This window comes from Pseudorasbora parva, chromosome 8 (genome assembly GCF_024679245.1).
Source record: "Pseudorasbora parva isolate DD20220531a chromosome 8, ASM2467924v1, whole genome shotgun sequence".
NCBI classification, from domain to species: Eukaryota; Metazoa; Chordata; class Actinopteri; order Cypriniformes; family Gobionidae; genus Pseudorasbora; species Pseudorasbora parva.
The window spans coordinates 31,177,894-31,198,811 of record NC_090179.1 but is presented as its reverse complement, the minus strand read 5'-3'; the positions used below and the strand labels follow the sequence as shown (position 1 = coordinate 31,198,811).

General features: G+C 39.1%; 1 protein-coding gene across 1 annotated transcript; it reads right to left on the bottom strand.

Annotated features, from left to right (window-relative positions):
- Positions 1-1,082: 1,082 nt before the first annotated feature.
- LOC137084592 (alpha-2-macroglobulin-like) lies at positions 1,083-20,879 on the bottom strand. The gene is made up of 34 exons (XM_067450885.1): positions 20,724-20,879; positions 20,151-20,331; positions 19,883-20,039; positions 19,402-19,454; positions 19,276-19,296; positions 16,850-17,015; positions 16,653-16,737; positions 16,347-16,458; positions 16,126-16,246; positions 15,498-15,607; positions 15,249-15,419; positions 14,942-15,175; positions 14,624-14,836; positions 14,388-14,537; positions 14,045-14,170; positions 13,796-13,889; positions 7,225-7,348; positions 6,789-7,014; positions 6,592-6,718; positions 6,391-6,512; positions 6,241-6,292; positions 4,321-4,404; positions 4,061-4,237; positions 3,827-3,902; positions 3,573-3,729; positions 3,402-3,476; positions 3,164-3,326; positions 2,876-3,069; positions 2,571-2,783; positions 2,348-2,466; positions 2,060-2,141; positions 1,893-1,976; positions 1,698-1,803; positions 1,083-1,350 (listed from the first exon to the last, which is right to left on the bottom strand). The coding sequence occupies exons 1-34, from the start codon at positions 20,807-20,809 to the stop codon at positions 1,310-1,312; spliced, it is 4,302 nt and encodes a 1,433-aa protein (XP_067306986.1). The 5' UTR covers positions 20,810-20,879; the 3' UTR covers positions 1,083-1,309.
- Positions 20,880-20,918: the final 39 nt, after the last annotated feature.

The following is a 20,918-nucleotide window of genomic DNA, read 5'->3' as shown; positions in this document are numbered from 1 at the left end:
AACAGTGAGTGTATATATATATATATATATATATATATATATATATATATATATATATATATATATATATATAAAATAAGAATATCACTATTATAATAAAATAATTTGTTTTTTTTTTAAATTAAACAAAACAAAAAAAATATGCAAACTAAGTTTATTTTAACTAGACAAAAGATTGGTTGTAAACCATTTGTAAATCCGTCAAGATTTCAGCGAGATAAGAGTATTTATGTTCGTACAGATCACTCATCTTACATCAGGTTCCACAGAGCCTGACAGAAAGCTTGCCTGTGAGCCAAGATGGCTGCCGGTGATGACGATGGTGACTCCGCCGTAAGACATCTAGCCTTTATTATGGATATCTATGCGCTAAGCTGCTGTCCAATCACAACACGGGAAGCGCTGGCCCAATCAGAACTCGTTACGTGTTTCTGAAGGAGGGACTTAATAGAACAAGGAAATCATCAGGCCGTTTTTAGGACCGAGAAACCAGCGCTGTACAGATAAGTAAATTGTGTGGAAAATACTGTGTTTTTTTAAACGCGAAACATGAACTCATGTTATATTGCACACTGTAAACATAATCAAAGCTTTGAAAACACGCGAAGAACGGGACCTTTAAAATGTGCAACACAACGGCAGTTAAAAAAAAACACACTGTTTGGGAAGCTTTCTTATATGTAATTGTTTATCTGGTTTTAAGATTATAGTCTGTCCTTTCCTGATTACCTGGCTGTGATAGGATGAGGGAAGTTTCTTATCTCTCAGTGATTTTGGGTAAATTTAATTATTATTTATTATTGGTATTTGTTCATATTTTTCTTTTTTTGTAATTTGTTTTGATGCTGTTCAGTTAATAATAAAGGACAGAATCATTATTATTTTACAGCATGAGGACCTACAATGGACATAAATTGCCCTCTTACAGTGTGTCAAGACAATATAAAAAAGCAGAGCTGAGATGAGATTTATAAAAAATAAAAATATAAATAAAAAGCACAAGATATAACCATTATAATCTTGTCTGATGTTGTCATAGCATGTAACTACTACACATTCAACAGTTCAAGCAGCTCACCAACTTGTTTTCATCATTTTTTATTATTTATGCTTTGAGATTTGATTAGTCATGTTCTCAAGAGACATAGCAAAAATCTGATGAGGATTTGGGGGTTTCAATTTAGGCTGATGTACTTGAAATATTTTTTTTTTTTGTCCAGGATAAACATTAAACATTGTAACATTAAACATTAGAGTGTTTAAACATCTTTATCCAAGCTGTACTATGAGGTGACGAACTTCAGCAGCTTCATTCACAGGGGAACGAGTATTCGGCCTCTGACTGATCACCTGAAGAAAAAGCGAGATGTTCACATTCATATAGTAATGGAAATCTGTACGTGGATTTAATATGAATAAACAATATGCATCACATGTTCAAATTAGTAGTATGTGCACATCCCAAAAGCTTTAGGCAGGTGCACGATCAGATTAAGCATTTCACTACAGAATAAGCAAAAGTCAACACAAAGCTGCTGACCCGAAGATGGTTTTCAACGGGTCGAAACGTTGCACATTTCAATAAAGTGATTTTTGGAAACAGCAGTAGCAGTGTGCCAACTTTGTTTGCTCTACATCACATGCTTGTGGTGTTGTATACGTTTCCTCATATATAGCACGGGCATATTAAATCTTACTTGTTTGGTAGTAATCGTACACTTTGACCACAGCTGGCTTGAGATTCTTTACTGGAAGAACCTGTTTCATTTGTATCTGGTAATTCAATGGACTATTTTTTGGGATCTGCAGGAGGAAAAAAAATGCGTTACAGATAAAACGTTTATGAATCAACCTAATGACATGAAAGCATATGAATGTTGCTGATCTCTCACCTCCTTCAAATAAACAATGACATGATCATCTTTGGAATCGACCCGTTCCACGAGTGATGCGTACGTTCCGGAAGAAGTCCCAAGCTGTGGAGAAGAAGTGATTGTTATTTTCTAAATAGGAAACACTAGAAATTTTACACATTTAGTGATGAATCACTCAAAAGCACCATTGATGTATCAGCTGTAAATCCAGATAAGAGTTTAATATCCACAATGACCATGTTAGTTCTTTCCTGTAGACCATCATATCTGGAAAACAGCAAAGGAAAAGGTTTGGTTCTTAAATGCCTCATATTAATTTACAAATAAGTGATAACAAAAGTTTGAATAACTAACAAGACACAGTTTTCATCACTCATATGATGTTTTTCAAGTGTTTAGTGTTGCAGTTTTAACTACTGAGATCCGCCTTTTCAGTTTATATAGCTTTTGTGTCTATTAAGATGTTTTCTTACTTGACAGTGAATTTCAGATTAAAATTTTGTCCCAATGTTTTGCAGTCTCCCTCAATATTAGCATCAACGCTCAATGTTTTAGCTTCAGTAGGAGTGGGAATGTTGTAGAACTGAACCATCTGAGAGAGTCAACACAAACAGAAAAAAATTAATAAACCATGTAAAGCAGAAGAAACAAGAGAGAAAGTGAGTGAGAGTAAATGAAGCTGAACGCATTGCAGACCTGCACAGACACACAGGTGGAGCCCTTCACTTCAAGGCTGTATTTGGCTGGAACGTTCTGCAGCTGCTTCTCCTGGTACAGTAACTTGTTGTCCTGATTGACATCAAAGTGGTGAGTGTCTCCTGCTGACTGTACAGTCACTGTGCTGGAGCCGTCAGAGCTGAACACTTTGGTGGCGTACAAAGACAGAGCCTGAAGTGCCACCACTGTGTCCTGGGAAATAAATGTGTTCAGTACTGTCACTGTTACTCATTCACACCAGCACATTCAGCAATAATGTGTTTGATTGGAGTAGTTTGAGAAACCTGTGTGGAGGAGAATCCTCCATAGGCATTCTGCTGCTTCACAAGCCAGCTGACAATCCTGTTAGCATAGCCCAGATCAGCTGTAGTGACTGAATCTGCAGTGAGAGCAGCTAGCAGCACATATGAGCTGATCTCCACTGCCAGAGAATCAGAGTCATCAGCAGATGCAGACTGAGACCAGTGGAGATGAGGCCCTTAAGAACAAAAGACACACACACATGACAAAAAAAAACAACAATAGTACAGTCATAAAAGACAACAAAAAGTCATCAGAAACAAACCTCTTACCATCTGAAATAGCAACATCCTCCAGTTTCTTGAAAAGCTGCTGTCGAGTGGCCGCGTCTCTAGCCAGACTGAAAGTGTAGGCGAGCAGAGCGGTGGTGTAAGTGTTTTTGACATCCTCAATGACGGACCTCAAACATGACAAACCTTTAGTGACGACAGGATCCTGTGACAAAAACAGACGCTGTGATGCTGTCATTTTTCTATAAGTTTATAATGTATTTCCTGTAGATGAACTTACTGTGACGGGAGTTTCCAGTTCAAGCAATGATGCAGTAATGTAGGCCGTCATGGTCACATTATCATTAACTCCACCCTGGAATATATGGGGAAAAGAAATAAATACAAATACCCAGTTTATACTTTGATCTAAGAACTGGTCACAAAAATTTTTAAGAAACAGGCAAAATACCTTCATTCTGTTGTTGAACAATTGTCCCTGTTGGATAAAACAGCCGTCTGTATCCCGTCTGCTTATTACCCAATTCTTTGCACTCTGAATAATTTGTGGATCGATGAATATGTATTGCTGTGCTTTGCCAAAGGACCTCAGCACAAAGGCAGTCAACCTGGTGGTTTGGAAGACATAATTAAAAAAAAAATGTCATCAGGTGTTTCAATTAATTTTTCTCATTGAAAAAAGAGTAATGGTGAAAATATATTTACCATGTATTCCCATCACCATAACCAAATGTGCTGTATGATCCATCAGAATGCTTGTAGTTCATTTGTCTCTGGTATCCTGTTTAGTGTGATATTGGTTAACACGTCAACAGTTTGTTTGGGTTGACTCAATGTGTCTGATTTTTCAACTTTACTGAATGATATTCACGTGTGTTGAAAAATGTATCATTTGGTATCAAGTCTCAGTATTTTCTTGACATGGTTGATGTCTCTCACCGCTCTTCAGGAAGCCTGTGGCTTTCTCTCTGATGGCTGAGGTGAGCTGCTCCGTGTTCTCCAGATACTGCAGAATGTAAATATTGGGAGAAAGAACAGCCATGTTTTGCTCTCCACAGCCGTATGGCATCCGTAATAATCCGTGAAGATTCCTCAGTGCCCGACCCAATATGTCTCCTATAAACCATAAACAAATGAAAGTCGCTAGAATTCCAAACCCAATCTCCACATTTCTGCTTGTATAAGTAAATATAGCTTACCAATGACTGAAACAGAGGATCTGGCTGATCCCTCTATCACATCTTTAGGAAGAGTCAGAGTCACTTCCTCTGAGAGACTGTCACCTATGAACCAGACAGACAGAAACACATGTCAGAGATCAGTCTGTTGTGTTCGACCACTAGGTTGAGGGTGTGTTTTTAGTCTAAGTGTGCGCATGTGTTGTGGAGTGAGTGGCACAGGACTAATAAAGTGGTGATCCGTTCAGCCGTGTGTGTGCTTCATGTTAAATAACTAACTGAACTACTCCGACATAACATTGGCGACGAGGATGGCTGAGTTTAGTTTACCACCACTGGCCCCTTTTCTTCCCGTGCCTGGTGAACCGCCTATTCCATGGGCGAGCTGGATTGATGGCTTCACAGTGTATCTCGAGGCCATAAACTATGATGATATATCTGATCGGAGGAAAATCACTTTGCTTCGTCACTGCCTCGGGGCTGAGGGACAGAGAATATACAAGCCTGCAGTATCGTTCTCAGAAACTGAAGATTTCGCGCCTCGATCGCCCCCCGGTAATGGTCCCAGTATACCTGCCCCTCTGTGTTTTCTAATGGACGCGAGGCAAACTAAACAATAAAATTACACTTCAAATATTTTTTCCTAAAGTTAGTTTATGTCATTGAAGGCACTTATCATCACGATGATTTCCTTTCAAGTGTTCGTTTTTAAAATAAGTTTAGTTTTAGTAAGTTATTTGTTGCTATAAAAACGGAGGGTGTGACGTCATGATTGACAGCTGAGATCGACGTCTTCTCTGAGTGAAGTTGTCACTGAGGCACTAACAGAATTTTTTCTGAATTTTTGGGAGCAGATTGGAGCTTTAGCTTTAATTCCTACATTTCCATAACTGATTATTTCACACCAACATAATAAATTGTTCTGCATCTGTGAGAGTGTGGGCTGGCTTTTGATAACGTGACAGTATTTCCTGCTCTACTTCCTGCTCTCTACTGCACAACTCCGGTCCCGAAATCGCTACTGCGCAGACTCGGTCCCAAGATGTCAGCGCCCTGCAGGCCCCCTGAAAGCTTCAAATCTGGCAAGCGGAAACGGATTATGTCGAGTCGTCCATATTTTTTTACAGTAAATGAGAATATATCGTGCTCTCGGGAATGCTGCGAGGAAGCGGTCTCTCTTCTCGCAGACCACTTCACTGGCCAACAGCAAATCATACTCCACCGATATAAACTACTCAAGCGTCTACAGCGACCAGGTGAGTCTGTGCAAGATTACGTGACTAATCTGCAGGGCCAGCCCGTAGCATAGGTGAAATAGGCAAATGCTAGGGGCGCCCCTCGTCCATAGGGGCACCAAAATGAGTGATTTTTCCGGTTTTATTACTGCTACATTTTATTAATATTAATTCAAAATATTACCCCCCAAAAAAACATTTTTCTGCATGAGGTGTAGCCTTCGTTTCTGCAGATAACCCACAATTCTTTACGTTGGTCGGTGCGGGCTGTTTATACATTGACCCGCGCATCACTGGTCTTTACTGACTGTATGTAAAACATATTGACAATTTTTTATCAGTTGAAAAAGCCCCATTCCCAGCCACCCCCCTCACACACACACACACACACACACACACACACACACACACACACACACACACACACACACACACACACACATTTGATATGTCCTCATAAACCACATTTATAGTGTAATACCAGTGTAATACCCATGTAGTTATACAAATTTGTGTCCTCATAAACCACATAAACAGGCTCACACACACACACACACACACACACACACACACACACACACACACACACACACACACACACACACACACACCACCACCACCACCACCACCACCACCACCACCACCAAAATTAACAAAGGTAAAAGGGTTCCAGCATTATCAGTGCTTGTTATCAATGCAGACTAACCATTTGGACACAGTAACCAGCTGCGAGTCTCTGTCTTTTCAGTCCCTTCCGCCTGCAGCATAAAACAATCACATCAACACATCATACTGACATAAGCAGCATTATGATCATGGGTAAATGATGTCTGAAATCTGTTTCACGTGCACTGACCTGTACGAGCAGACTTCGTGTGACTGTGTCAATGCGTCCTCTCTCTGGGACGCTCACAATCTCATTGTCACACACAGTCTGGGACGCCTCTGCTTCTGCACTGACTGTAATATTAATGGCTCCTACAACACAAGATATGTGTACGTGAATATACAACAGACACAAAGACTGAGAAACAATGATTCAGATGGGAAAACTCACCAAGAACAGACGGACTGAGGATCCATTGAAAGGTTTTTCTTCCATTAGCACATAGACAGGATGAATACTGATCATCAGAGGAGGCTTTGAGAGTGTAGTCTGAGGAAGGAGCTGGAGTCACTTTAACCTGTCAATCAACCACACATGATTAGAGACATATTTGATATGATTTGATTAGACTGAGTCTGAAATCTCACCATGATGCACTTGGACAGATAGTTGAAGACAGTGGCCTTCAGCTCAAAGATCTCCCCACGGATGATGGAGTAAGGCAAAGAGAGCTCCAGGAAGAAGGGCTGGAAAACTGTCAGCTGAGCCGGAGGAGCCAGACCCAGACCTTCAGAGGACAGACAGAAGGCCTCTGTCTCCCAAGAGGTGATGGTGTCAGGAACCGTGACAGAAACCTGAGCTGATCCAGATTCCCTGTGGAGGAATTACAACAATAGGCATGTTTTATTCTACCATTTTTCTTTTAATAAAAAACAATATTCAGCATTCAGAAGATTGAACTGAATTCAGAATGGAAAGCAAGCAAGGTATTTTCTGTCCCTGTGGCCATGAGGGTAGATGATGTATTAAAGATGATTAATAAGATAAATGTGATGATAAATGTCCTGATTAAGCTTTGCACACCCCACTTCAGCAAGTTCCCAGATCCACGTTTCTGGAAAGACAGTTCGAACCGTCACTGCTGGAGAAGGTCTGTCCATTCCAACAGAAGCAACCATTAAATACGATACCTCTGGAACAGGCATCACTGGAGGAAAAAAAAGTGATATTTTGTAGTTTCAAGGTGTGTGTGTGTGTGTGTGTGTGTGAATAGCACTTCAAAATAACCAAGTCTATATAAAGCTATAAGTAAATAACAAATGGAAGGCAGAACATAATTTTTCTCATGTACATCATTTTATTTTCATGTACAGATTTATTTTAGTGTTGTCAGTGAGTGCGTTTACATCCATGTTCTTAACCCGATTATGATTAATAAGCCGACAATTCATGTGATCATGTAAAGACGTTAATCCGTTTTCCTTTATCAGAGTAAGGACATAAACAGCTTAAGCATAAACCTATCATCACAGTTAGATTTGTATGCTGTCCAGTAAGTAAATTCATTAACTGGCTTTCTGTTGGCTTATTGAAGTGTGAGTGTGTGATGTGATAGGAACGGGTCCTTACTCTGGAATTAAGCGCATCCAGACAGAGTGAGCATTTTGCAGTAAGGGAGGTGGAACACTGTATATTGCAAACTCAGACTCTTTCTTGACCCAAAAAATTATAAAAGTGCTCTCATCTCAACAAAAGAAGAAGTGGAACAGTCAAAATACTGTATTTGTAACTGCATGAGAGGATTATATACTTTATGAGCAGTAAGCTTCCCTCTGAGGTGTTGCAATATCGTTCTGTTTTTAATGCTTTTTTTAACATACAACCAACATAAATTAAATACTCAGTCAGATATGCAAATTATTTTGCAATAGTGCTTAAGTAATGGAAAATGGTGGCCCAGGTTTCACAATTCAAAGGAAACTCTGACTGTTTTCGAAAATGTACATTATCACATAAGGTGCTAATGCAAGTACTACATCCAACCAGTTTGTCAGAGTTTTACCCATTATTACCCACAGCTTAACACATGTCTGCTAATAAAGCACTGTGCGCAAGAGCTGACATACTGTAGCTGCGATAGTCTAGTGGATTGAGCCCTCACTCCCAATGGGCATGGAACATCCTGGACCTGGTAAGCACGAAGAATGGTATTTACAATCCAGTGGGCCATTTTTTGTTCATAGCTGTTCAAATAATTTGAGGTTCTGCAACCGGTCCAGGTATATTGGCAAAGCGTGAACTGGACATAACAGAGATAGATCTGGGTCTCCCTCATCAGAAGGGACTGCTTGCAAGTTCACCACTTGGTCCAGAAGGGCACATATTTAGGCCGGTGTCTCAGGACAATGGAAGAGTAGGCTGGCTCAAATTCCTGGCACGAAACGGAGAAGGCTTGTAGATCCCCCACCCTCTTGACAAAGGTAATTGCAATTAGGAGTGTCATCTTTATACAGAGGCGCTAATCTCGACTGACTCCAAGAGTTCAAACAGATCTTTCTGCAGGTTCTGAAGGACCAGAGAGAGTTCCTAAGAGGGGATTAGGTGAGGTCTAGAAGGATTTAGCCTCCGTGTACCTATCCTGAACCTAATTATCAGGTCATTCTTTCCTAAGAACCTAGCACTGTGTTGTGATTAGCCATGATTACGCCCATGTACACCTTAAGGGAGGAGACCAACAGGTGCCTCTCTAGGCCCTGTTGAAGAAAGGCAAGCACAGACCCAACTACCCAACTCTGTATGTCTTCACCTCAGGAACCCCACCTTGTAGTGAAGAGATGGCACTTCAAGGCAAAGAGCCGCGTGGAAGAGGGGACTCTGGCGTGAGTGATGGTATCTATCACAGCAGGTGATAGTCCTCTGAATTCCTCCTTGTCCCATTCAGGAACCAGATTTGGGGGTTCCAAAGGTCTCGGTTGGTTGCCAGATTGTGCCCTACATCTGAGAAAGAAGGCCATTCCTCCAAGGAATCTGCCAGGAAGGGGCCCACACCATTAACGTGAACTCTAGTAAGATTAGTCTCCAGTCTGGTCGGGCCAGTAGGGTGCAACCAGTGGTGGAGGAAGTACTGAATCTCAGTACTTAAGCAAAAGTACAAATAACCAGAGCCATATTTACTTAAGTCAAGGTCAAGGTCAATTTATTTAAATAGCACATTTACAACAGCCACTCGACTGACCAAAGTGCTTTACAAAAAGCCAGATAAAAGTCCAAATAAAAAATTAAAAAATTAAAAATTAAATTAGCAGACAAAAAAATTATAATAATTAGAAAAGCAGCATTGGCAGAACAATAGAAGACTAGGAAAGGACGAGATAAATGCAGAACAAATTTAGGTGGTAACATAATACAGCAAAAAGGCAAAGAGTAATAAACTCAATATCAAAAGATAAGAAGGAAGTGATAAATTAAAGTGTCAAGTTAAGCGATAAAATAACAACAGACTTTAAATCAAAAGTAGTCAAAAAGCTTGAGAAAACAGGAAAGTTTGGTAACACTTTAGATTACGGCCCAGAAAGTATTGCATAATTAGAGTGAATATACAGCATAACTTTCGGTAATTATAGTGTAACTATAAAGTAAGTATATGGGAACAATATGTAATATTGAGGGAATAACGGGGTAACTATCAGGAAAATTGACAAGTATTTGTACTTCGTTACATTCCACCACTGGGTGCAACCATTAGGACTTGTTCTTCTTCCTCCCTGATCCTGAGTCTATGTAATCAGGCTCCCTAGGGGTAATGCATACTTGCGATCAGGGAATACCACAGTGGACAGTGGGAGGAATCCTGAGAAACGAACAGGTCTACCTGAGTTTTTCCATACTGACTTCATATCAGCTGGACCACTTGGGGATAAAGTCTCCACTTGGGAAAGGTTGGAGGAAACCCCATAAGCCTGATGCTTATGGCTGCCAGGGAAAGCATGGCTGCCAACCCATGGCTGGCTGTGAAGAAATTTACAAAACCATCTGTAAACTTGACAGGGGAAACTGAGCATGCTGAGGAATGAGAGGCACCTGGGGATTGATCCAGCGGCAGCACTTTCATTGTAGCCCTCAGCACTCATTGCCAAGGCCTCGTACCTGGAAGTTGAAGGAGCGGAACTCAGCTGGTAATTGAAAATGGCCTGCAAAGAGAAATAATCTAGAAGGACAGGGTCGGAACGTGCAGCTCTTTTAGAGGAATTCACTCTTTAAATAAGGAAATTGCCACTTTCAGAACAGTCACTGATGCACCCAGGGGATCTGGAGAGAGACTGCTGTTCCAGGCTGATGATCCAGCAGCAAGCAGTTCTTTGTTAAGGTGAAGGAAATTGCTGAGAAGCTGGCTTTGGCTCATAAAAACAAAACAAAGTGTGTAGTGCAGCCAACCCGTCTTATATGCCCTTATGTCAGGGGGGCATGGCCTAGCATACAAATTCCACAAGCTGGTTCCACTGACCTTTGTTTGGGGCTCTCGAGAGTGACACCTAGTGTCAGTATTTTGACACAACGTCGAAAGTGACCGAAAGAAAGGGAACTAATAGCCCCAGATTACATTTTTTTTCACTTAAAACACTTTTCCACATTTTCATAATTGTGAAATTAGGGGCCAAGCACCAAAGGTGCAGAGCCCATCTTGAAATCGTTAGATTTCTTATTATTATTCCGCCATTGAAGTCAATGGCAGCCCCATAGAACCACTTGCGGGAAGGTTATGAAATTTGGTACACTGATAGAGGTCAGTACCAGTAGCAAAATGAACCACATCAAATGTGGAGTCTCTAAATCATTCCCTCTAGCACCACCAACTGTCCAAATGGTTTATGCTAATAACTTTTGAACTTTTGGGCAAGATTTTTTTTTTTTATTCGATTACACCCTATGACGTCATTTTCCGTCATGTAAATTTCCCCCCATTTTTAATTAACTAAAAAACAACTTTTTTTAACTTAAGAACTTAAAGATTTACACGGAAATTGAACCAGATCATCTTCAGAACATGCTGACAAAAAGTTATGGAATTCAAGTTGATTCATCAAATCGTTTTTGATAAACGCGCAAACAAATTATATATCCAATTTTATCATGTCGGCCATTGTGGCTGTTAGCCATTTTGAATTAAGTGCTAAAATGCAGTATTTTATGAATGCATAAACGGATTGTTACGAAACTTGTTATGGGTCATCACTATGATGCCCTGAAGTAGCCTGATAAGTTTCGAAACATCTTAGCCACCTAGTGAAGATTTTTTTTCCTTCAAACGCTTATAAATTTGGCGGTGGTTGACATATTTTGATGGGATTAACTTTTTTGTCTCCTGAATACTTGCCGGCTCCAACGATACCAGATTTGCCAGGTTTTGATGTACAGTCCCTGACAAAAGTCTTGTCACTTGTGTACAAATTGACCTAAAGTGCCGCTGAAATATATTTCTAATCAAGATATTTTTACAAGAAATGGCTCATTTTAATCCCACCAGCTTTTGTGATAATGTTTCAGTGAAAAACTAAACTTTCAAAAAGTATTCTAATATTCACAGCTTGGTAAAGCCCATTGAGTCAATTCTTGCAAAGACATAAGTGTTGTCACCTTGTCATATGAGCTTCACCTGTAACTAATAATGGATCAATTAGGTCTCAAGTGTGTATAAAAAGAACCCCAGTACGCTAGACCTTCACATCAACTGCAACTAGAGTTCTGCAAACATGCCTAAGATTCACCCTTAGACTAAAGTTTTGATTATCATGAGGCTGAAGACCAGATCCACTGCTGATGTGGCAGACACCTTCAATGTGTCTCAGCGTCAAGTACAAAGGATAAAAAAAAAGATTTGAAGAGACTGGAGACGTTTTTGACAAGCCCAGGTCAGGCAGACCCCGCAAGACAACTGCTTGAGAGGACCGTTTGTTGGCTCGAAAATCCAAGGCCAGCCCATTTTCCACTGCAGCAAAGCTCCACGAGACCTGGTCACCTGAAGTCCCTGTGTCAACCAGAACAGTTTGTCGGATTCTGTCTCGAAATGGCCTCCATGGTCGAATCAGTGCCCAGAAGCCAGCACTAAACAAAAGACAATTGAAAAACCGTGTGGCATTTGCCAAGGCCCACAGCCTGCTAAAAGGATGGACGCTGGAAAAGTGGCAGAAGGTGGATTTTTCAGATGAATCTTCTGTTGAATTACACCACAGTCGCCGCAAATATTGCAGGAGACCTACTGGTGCCCGATGGATCCGAGATTCACCCAGAAAACAGTGAAGTTTGGTGGCGGAAAAATCATGGTCTGGGGTTACATCCAGTATGGGGGTGTGCGAGAGATCTGCAGGGTGGAAGGCAACATCAATAGTCTAAAATACCAAGAAATCTTAGCTACCTCTTATATTCCCAACCATAAAAGAGGCCAAATTCTGCAGCAGGACGGTACTCCATCACATACTTCCATCTCCACATCAAAGTTCCTCAAGGCGAAGAAGATCAAGATGCTCCAGGATTGGCCATCCCAGTCACCAGACATGAACATCATTGAGCATATGTGGGGTAGGATGAAAGAGGACGCATGGAAGACGAAACCAAAGAATATTGATGAACTCTGGGAGGCATGCAAGACTGCTTTCTTAGCTATTCCTGATGACTTCATCAATAAATTGTATGAATCCTTGCCAAACCGCATGGATGCAGTCCTTCAAGCTCATGGAAGTCATACAAGATATTAAATTTGGATCTCACAGCACCACAACTTAATTTGCTGACATATTTTTGTATTTGCAGTAAATTTGTTCCATTTCTGTATAGGCGACAAAACTTTTGTCTTGCCAAATGTCTTGATTAAATGATAAATATTTTTTCTGTGAAAATTATTTATTTCAGTGCATTTAACATCATTTGGGAGGGTTTTAGCTTTTCATATGAGCTATTTCTAACACCAATTAATTAATTAAAAGTCAGGTTAATATCAGGTATTTCTAGAAAATAGATAAGCGACAAGACTTTTGTCAGGGACTGTATGGTTTGTGCTGCCTTGTAATAAAGAGCTTATAAATTGTAGCTGATATCTTCTAAACCGCTAGTCCGATCGAGACAAAACCAACGTCAGAAGTTTGAAAACATAGGTCCAAGCTATATGCAAAATATCAAATGTCAAAATATTGATAGTAAGGGGTAGTAAAATCCAGTCAAAGTCAGGTGTCAGTCATTTCTCATGTGTTTTTTCACATAAATGTCTATAACTCCAAAACGAAATGAGATATTGCCACCAAAATTCACACACACATCTATGGACTCACTCTGAGGACACACAAAAAATTGGTAGGATTGTGCCTTTTAGTGGTGCTACAATTAAACAAAACATGAAATTGACTCTATACAACTCAATGTATTAACGCAGTTTTAACATTTTTGCTTAAACTTGTCTACAAATGTCTTTACTCATTTTTGCAGTTGGTCTGCTGCTAGCTTCCTTGTGTGCTTTTGTTGCGTTTGGCCACGGTTATAATGCTGCTTGCAGCTATATTTGTAATTGTAATTAAATGTTTTGTAATGCAGTATATTTCAAAATAAGCACCTACATATTTAAACTTTACATCATTACATAGGATTGAAATAATCGTTCATGTACCTATATTGTTGTATAGGTGATACATCAAGCCTCTGTATGACAGACACTGAGGGGCTCGCACAAACAGATTTGTTGCCATCTTCAATCCCACTCTCTGTCAAATGACAATGATGATCCACAATAAAAGTCATGAAAATACAAATACTTTGAATTGTCAATATAACCAAGAGGGCTTTTTAATGCAGCATGTGCAGTATATCCTCTCCCAATCATTATCTACTGCACTGACACATATAATCCACCTGTTACCTTAAAGGATTCATAGGCGTTGTCTGTCAGCACAGCTCGACGAGGTCTCACATGCAGACACTCACGCTCATCTTCAACACTATAAGGATAATCTGACCCCGATTGCACTGGCAGCAGGTTGAAGATCTGTGACGGGAATCAGAATGATTTCTAAATAATTATTGTATTTTCTAACTGATGAGAAAGAATGACGATTAATGTTAAATCTCCTGAGTTTGGGATGTCAGCTTAAACACTGATGGATCATTGCAGTAATGCCTAACGACTGTTATCAATAGATTCACACTGTAGATTCCCACCATAAAGACCCAGTTAATCAATACTCAATCTTAAAGCATCTCACCTTGTCAACAGCCAGACGTTCTCCTGACTTCAGGATCAGGACGCTCTGATCTACAGCACTGAGGCCGCACAGTGAGCCAGGCTGAGCTGAGAGCTGGAGAGTGTTTTTCTCACCAGGAACTGCTTTATCAGGAGAAAACTGCAGAGACACCTGTGAGAACAGTGAATGGGATTTATTTTAGAATTAAGTCAGTAATATAGTTTAAAGAGGCTCATTTCTAAAACTACAATACATACCTTGTTTTTGAAACACTTTTCAATGTCAACATTTTTGCTAATAGCAACAACATTTTCACTGGGCAGAACACAGTATGCCAGAATCTGCAGAACAGGAGCCAGATCTGCACTAACAGACAGTTTGAATGACACTGTGCCAGTTGCTACTCCATTTGAAGACTTCACTTCAACCTTCTCATATCCATGATGAACGATCACTCCTTTGGACAAAATCTGAAACAGACAGATGACATTGATAACAAACTGACTCGTGCAGCCAATTATTACTGTTAAACAAAAACATCTCTGTAATAATGTCCATACTGCACATGTTCTCACCATATAGACTATGTCAGTTTTGAAGTCTTCAATTGTCTCTCCAACAAAATAATACTTGATGGTGGCTGTAAACTCAGAGTCACACTTTAATGGTTGCTCATTATTCTCTATAATCAATTCACTTAGTGTTGGGGTGTATGGAGTGGCAGGCTGGAAGAGCTGAACTGATTTTTCTTCAGTAGAGAAGTAAGGCGTGTTGTGGCCATAATAACGGACCTCTTTATAGACACTTGCCTGGATAATCAGAAATAACTCATAAAATTGAACTATTCAGGGAACACAAAAGAAAACTAACAAACTCTCTTACAATCAGATTAATATCATTTTTAGAATGACTGGATGTATTAAAAGAGAAGCTGGCCAGTCCATCGCTGTCTGTAGTCAGATTTAGGAGCAGGTTTGGGGACCAGGTGTGACCCTCCATAAGATAAACCTCTTTGTTTTGAACTGGTGCGCCTTTGAAATTTGAGACTTTGATCTGTGAAAAATAAGATTTAGAAGGAACGTATTAAGAAATAATTCTGTACAAATTAATAGTGTTAATAAACTAACTTACTTTTCCTTCTATAACTGATCCATGTTCATATGTTTTGGGCAGCTCAGTAAATGTGGCTTTACCGATTTCATAAGTGAGAGATACAGATTCAGATTTCCTCATTGTGATCTCTGTAAATAGTAAAAACACCTAAATAAACATTTAATTCACTAGTTCACACTTACATCAAATTAAATAGAGTAAAGATTATGCGTATTTGGCGTGCTGTCCGGGGGAGGGCGCCGGGCTCGGAATTTCGCCCAAACCCAGAGTACCCCCCCGTGATAGAGATACTCTAGAACTGGACTGGAGTATATTATAGATTGAGTTGACATCTAATAAGAGTTTGTTAGAATCAAGTGAGGAGCTGGGGTGGTGGAGGGATGCTAAAATGAAAATGGTCAATGAAAGAAGGTAAATCAGCTGTATTTATACACCCCTCTTATCGTTGATTAGCTTGATGTGCTCCACTTGTGTTTAATTAGGTTTAATTATATGAGCGTGCTCCGCTTGTGTTTAGTCAGGTTTAATTATCTGCACGTGCTCCTCCCGAAATTTTGTTAATAAAAACTTCACTAAAATAAAAGTAAAATATCAAACATTTGAAGAAATGTAGCACAATCTGGCAGGACCAAATCCAGCAGCTCACCTGTTCCTTCTTCTGTAACCATTGCCTCAACATCAAGAAAATTCTGCAGCCTTTCATTTAGTGTGGCGTTCAGTAAGACTGATGTATCTATGGTATGGATGGCACAGCCTGTCTTTTTTATCTAAATATAATGAATGAAAACAAACATAGCATAATAACTAAAGTGTGTTTTAATTGTATAAATGGAGGAAAGATAATGTGCCATTACTTAAGTCACACACCTCAATGGTTTCCTCTAAACACACTGGATTGGTTTGAGAGTAACTGTAGAAAAAATTATTACGACACACTTTCACCCATGATTTCCCAGGTACAGGCTGTCCGTAAGTGTATCTGTGAAAAAGGTACAAGCAACTGATCTACAGCCCAGGGTTGAGTTAAGCAACTGATATATAAGGATTAGGGTTACAGTAATTGACTCCAGATTTAAAATACAATTAACAATTAAATCAAAGTAACTTAATTGTACAAAGAATGAAAAAAAAAACACTTCTCTCTTAATGCAGGAAATAAAATAAACCATTCACCTTCCGCAAACCTCAATTATCAGTTCCTCTTCTTCAACAGTTACCTGCTTTGGACTTCTCACAGTTACGTCAAACTTAGGCAAAACTAGAAGTAAAAAGTCAGAAATTAGAGTTATTAGTAGTCAAAATAGATTATTATATGAACATTATTGAAACTCTCCTCATGCAACCTGAAATTGTTTGTTTTTTTGACTTACCATATTTTTTCACCTCAAAATCATGTGAGATCATCCTGTCTCCAATAAAAGCCTTCAGTTTGTACATGCCTTGACGGGCCTCTGGGTTTAATTCATAAGAACGCTGCAAAATCCATCTTGTTGAAGAAACATTTGTCCATTGACCGATCCGGTTACCTTGACTGTCCTGTTTAATACCAAAGACACAGTACAGATATTTAGTTACAATCAGCAACACATAACCTGACTATCAATGCTATCCTATGATATCAAACATTGTCTCTCTTAAAAAGCCCTGCCCCTGGATAAATAAATCTATCCAGAGTTGTAGAAGTAAACGTCGGAAAATAGAGCGCTTATGAAAAACAACTAAACTCGAAGTTCACAGGCTCTATCTTAGGGAATTAACTGCTTCCCTAAATGAACTTCTGAAAAGTGCTAGAACGAAATACTTCTCTCAGCCAATATCCTCTAATAAGAAAAACCCCAAATTCTTGTTTGATACCATTAACTCTATTGTTTCGCCATGTGTCCCTCCAATTGCAGTTTTCTCTCCATCAGACAGTAATGTATTCCTTAACTTCTTTGTTGAGAAGATTAGGGATATTAGAGTTAGTATCTTACCTCGACCTGCCCGTATAAAGGCATGTATCTTGGCTCCTTCACATCCGTGTTTCTCCTTTAAACCAGTGACATTGCATGAGGTCACCACTCTGCTAGATAATCTGAAACCTACTTCCTGTCATAGTGATGTTCTCCTGATTATGCAGTTTAGGCAGGTTTTTGATAGTATTGGCCCCTGTGTTGTAGAAATTATCAATACTTCTCTTTTAACTGGTGTGGTTCCAAACTTTTTTAAGCATGCTATTGTTGAACCTGTTCTTAAAAAGCCAAGTCTAGACCCATTGAAACCAATGAATTATAGGCCTATATCCAAACTCCCCTTTATGGCTAAGATTCTAGAGAGAGTGGTAGCAGAGCAGCTTACGACTTTCTTAAAGATAAATTATATTTTTGATAAATATCAGTCAGGTTTCCGTAAAAACCATTCTACCGAAACTGCATTAATTAAAGTCTCGAGTGATATTTTGATGTCAGCTGATTCTGGGAAGCATACAGTATTAGTTTTACTGGACCTTACATCTGCCTTTGACACTATTGATCATAATATTTTGATTAATAGACTTCAGGATCTAGTAGGGATATCTGAATCGGCTATAAAATGGTTTACCTCTTACCTTTCTGGTAGAAGTTTTAGTGTCTTTATTAATCAGATCATGTTAGATACTGCAGGTTTATTGAGTGGTGTACCTCAGGGTTCTGTCCTGGGACCGATTCTTTTCCCGCTGTACATACTGCCGCTAGGACAGATAATTGGCCAGTTTACTGATGTTTGCTCCTACTGAGTTACATGAACTGTCTTCTTTAATCAGCTGTCTGAGCAGTATCAAGCAGTGGCTAAATTATAACTTTTTAGTTCTGAATTCAGCTAAGACTGAAACACTGATCATTGCCCCTGAGCAAAGCATCTCTCAGATTAAACAACATATCGGTGCCCTAAGCTCGTCTGTCCAGCCGAGTCTTAGGAGCCTAGGTGTTGTTTTTGATTCGGCCATGTCCTTGGAGAAACACTCAAATCTACTTATGAAAAACTGTTTCTTTCAATTAAGGAACATTTCGAAAATAAGAGCCTTGGTGTCAAAGGCCGAATTGGAGATGATCATTCATGCTTTTATTTCATCCCGTTTAGACTATTGTAACAGTCTTTTTTTTTTTTGTCTAAATAAGAAAGATTTGTGTCACCTCCTGACTGTCCAGAATTCTGCTGCAAGGATTTTAACCCACACCAGTAAAAGAGTACACATCACACCGATCTTAGCTTCCCTTCATTGGTTACCAGTGAAATTTAGAATGCATTTTAAAATTTTGGTTCTTACTTTTAGAGCCCTACAAGGACAGGTGCCTTGTTACATCTCTGAACAGGTCAAAGATTTTTAGTTGCCCCCCACACACATTTTAAAACAAGAGGGGACCGTTCATTTCAAGCTGTGGCACCTAGACTGTGGAATGCATTGCCTTCTTCCTTACGCTGCCTGGACTCAGTGGAAAATTTTAAAACACAGTTGAAAACTCTTCTATTTAAAGAGGCTTTTATCTAGAGTGTAGGGTTTGGCTGGTCTTTTGTGTATTTCTGTTTATTTTCATTTATACTTATTGTTTTTGTTACTTATTTTGACTAAAACTGTAATGTTGTGTATTTCCTCTTTTTGTTGTGAAGCACTTTGTGATTTCTATCTATGAAAAGTGCTATACAAATACATTTTACTTACTTACTTTACTTACAATGCAGAAATGTGTAATAAGCCTAAAGAAAAAAAACTGCAAAGATTATACAATTTCTACAGTGTTTAGATTTAAAAGCTGCACAGAAGGTTTTGTGTTCTTACCTCAAGAAGCACTGTACTATACTGTAAAAGAGCAAATGGTATTTAAAAATGAAAACCAAAAAATGTATTTATTCATTAAATGTGTATTCAACAATGCAAGAGAAAAGAGGAAAAAACACATCAGACCTGCTGATCAAGGGGTGCAAAGTTTGTATCCATGGTAACAACTCTGAAGTTCACTGTAAAATAGAAATGTTTATTAAAAAAACTCCACTTTTGACATCTTCAGCTTTTATGTAAGGGACACACTTTTGAATTTGAATTGAATTAAAATTTGTTATTACAGTATTTAGTCTGAATATATGTTTGAATGTGAGGGGATTGTTCAAACACACACTTTGACCATTCACGTTTCCAAAGCTACTCATCCTTATCTGCTTTCCTTATAGTTTCTACTGCTTCCCTTTTCTGTTTATAAGTTTGTTAATCCATTGAACTGTTTACTTCTTTTATCATCTGCTGGTTTGTGCAAGATTTGCCATTTTTGACCTATGGTACATCCGCTCATAGCATGATTATAATATGCGTTATTTAATGTATGAGTGTCACATGTGATCAGGGATGTCAGTGACACAAGCATTATTTACTGAAGACATTGACAGCTCACCTGTCTGTCCTGGAATATAGATGGGTTTATCAGTCTGAATAAAGGTCAGAGGATGGTAAGGCTTGAACAACACTTTTCTCTCTTCAGTCATCTTGAAAGTCTCTCCCTGAAGTTCAACCTTCATTTTCTGCACTGATTCTCCTTCGACCAGAGGAGCCTGATGAAATAAATAATATACTGTACTCACAACCTGCCATCATGAAAACTAGCTGCATTATAATGAAAAATATTTGATCATATTTATCATGTGTATGTTTTGATGGCAAACCTTAAAGTTAAAGCAGCGATGAAACTCTTCCTCAACTTTCTCCTCTAGCAGTAAAGTGTTCTGGTTACCATGAACCAGATGAATGTTCATGACAAGGCTTTCATTGGGATTGAGAAGACTTGCACACAGTTTGGCCTCAGATCCCGACTCGATGACTGCAGGAAATGTCGCCATGAAAGACCTGTCGAGAGATAATGATCATTCAATAGTGGTGAGAAACAATAAACAATATAAATTCAATCAATATGGTTAATTTGCTATTGATCAAGAAATGACAATACAAGGGCAAACTGTGTAATGAAGTCTAGTGACTTTCTTTATTTTTGCATGTTTATTTAGAACAATATTTCTCTTTAATAAATACACTGTCATTAAATATAAATTATCTTATACATGCCTTCATTTGTCTTTCAAACAGCAAACCTCTGATGTGCAACACAGATCAGTTAAATAAATACAGGAGAAATCATCAAGAATAATGTAGGACTAATAATTTATGACTAATGTCGGACTAATAATTTATCACATTTAGAAAGTAAAACACAGCCTTCCTCAGCAGAAAGTGTTACTTACGGCCCTGGTGTTTGTCCATTGACACAGATCAGGAGGAAAGAGAGCAGAAGGAGCCATTTCCAACAGCAGCTAATATTCAGAGCCATGATGACGAGCGATCATCGAGGTCATGAGATGAACTGGACCGTCTCTTTTAAAGAGACTCATGCTAAAGGAGGTCCTTCAAAAAATTTGTATTGATCATCTGATTAATGA

What these genes read in the sequence shown, in the direction of transcription:
- LOC137084592 (XM_067450885.1), bottom strand. Translation starts at nt 20,809, where the DNA reads ATGGCTCTGAATATTAGCTGCTGTTGGAAATGGCTCCTTCTGCTCTCT. An exon ending in GATCAGTTATAGAAGGAAAA is followed by an intron (nt 15,420 to 15,497) that starts GTAAGTTAGTTT and finishes TATTTTTCACAG; the next exon opens with ATCAAAGTCTCAAATTTCAA. An exon ending in ACGCCTATGAATCCTTTAAG is followed by an intron (nt 13,890 to 14,044) that starts GTAACAGGTGGA and finishes GTCATTTGACAG; the next exon opens with AGAGTGGGATTGAAGATGGC.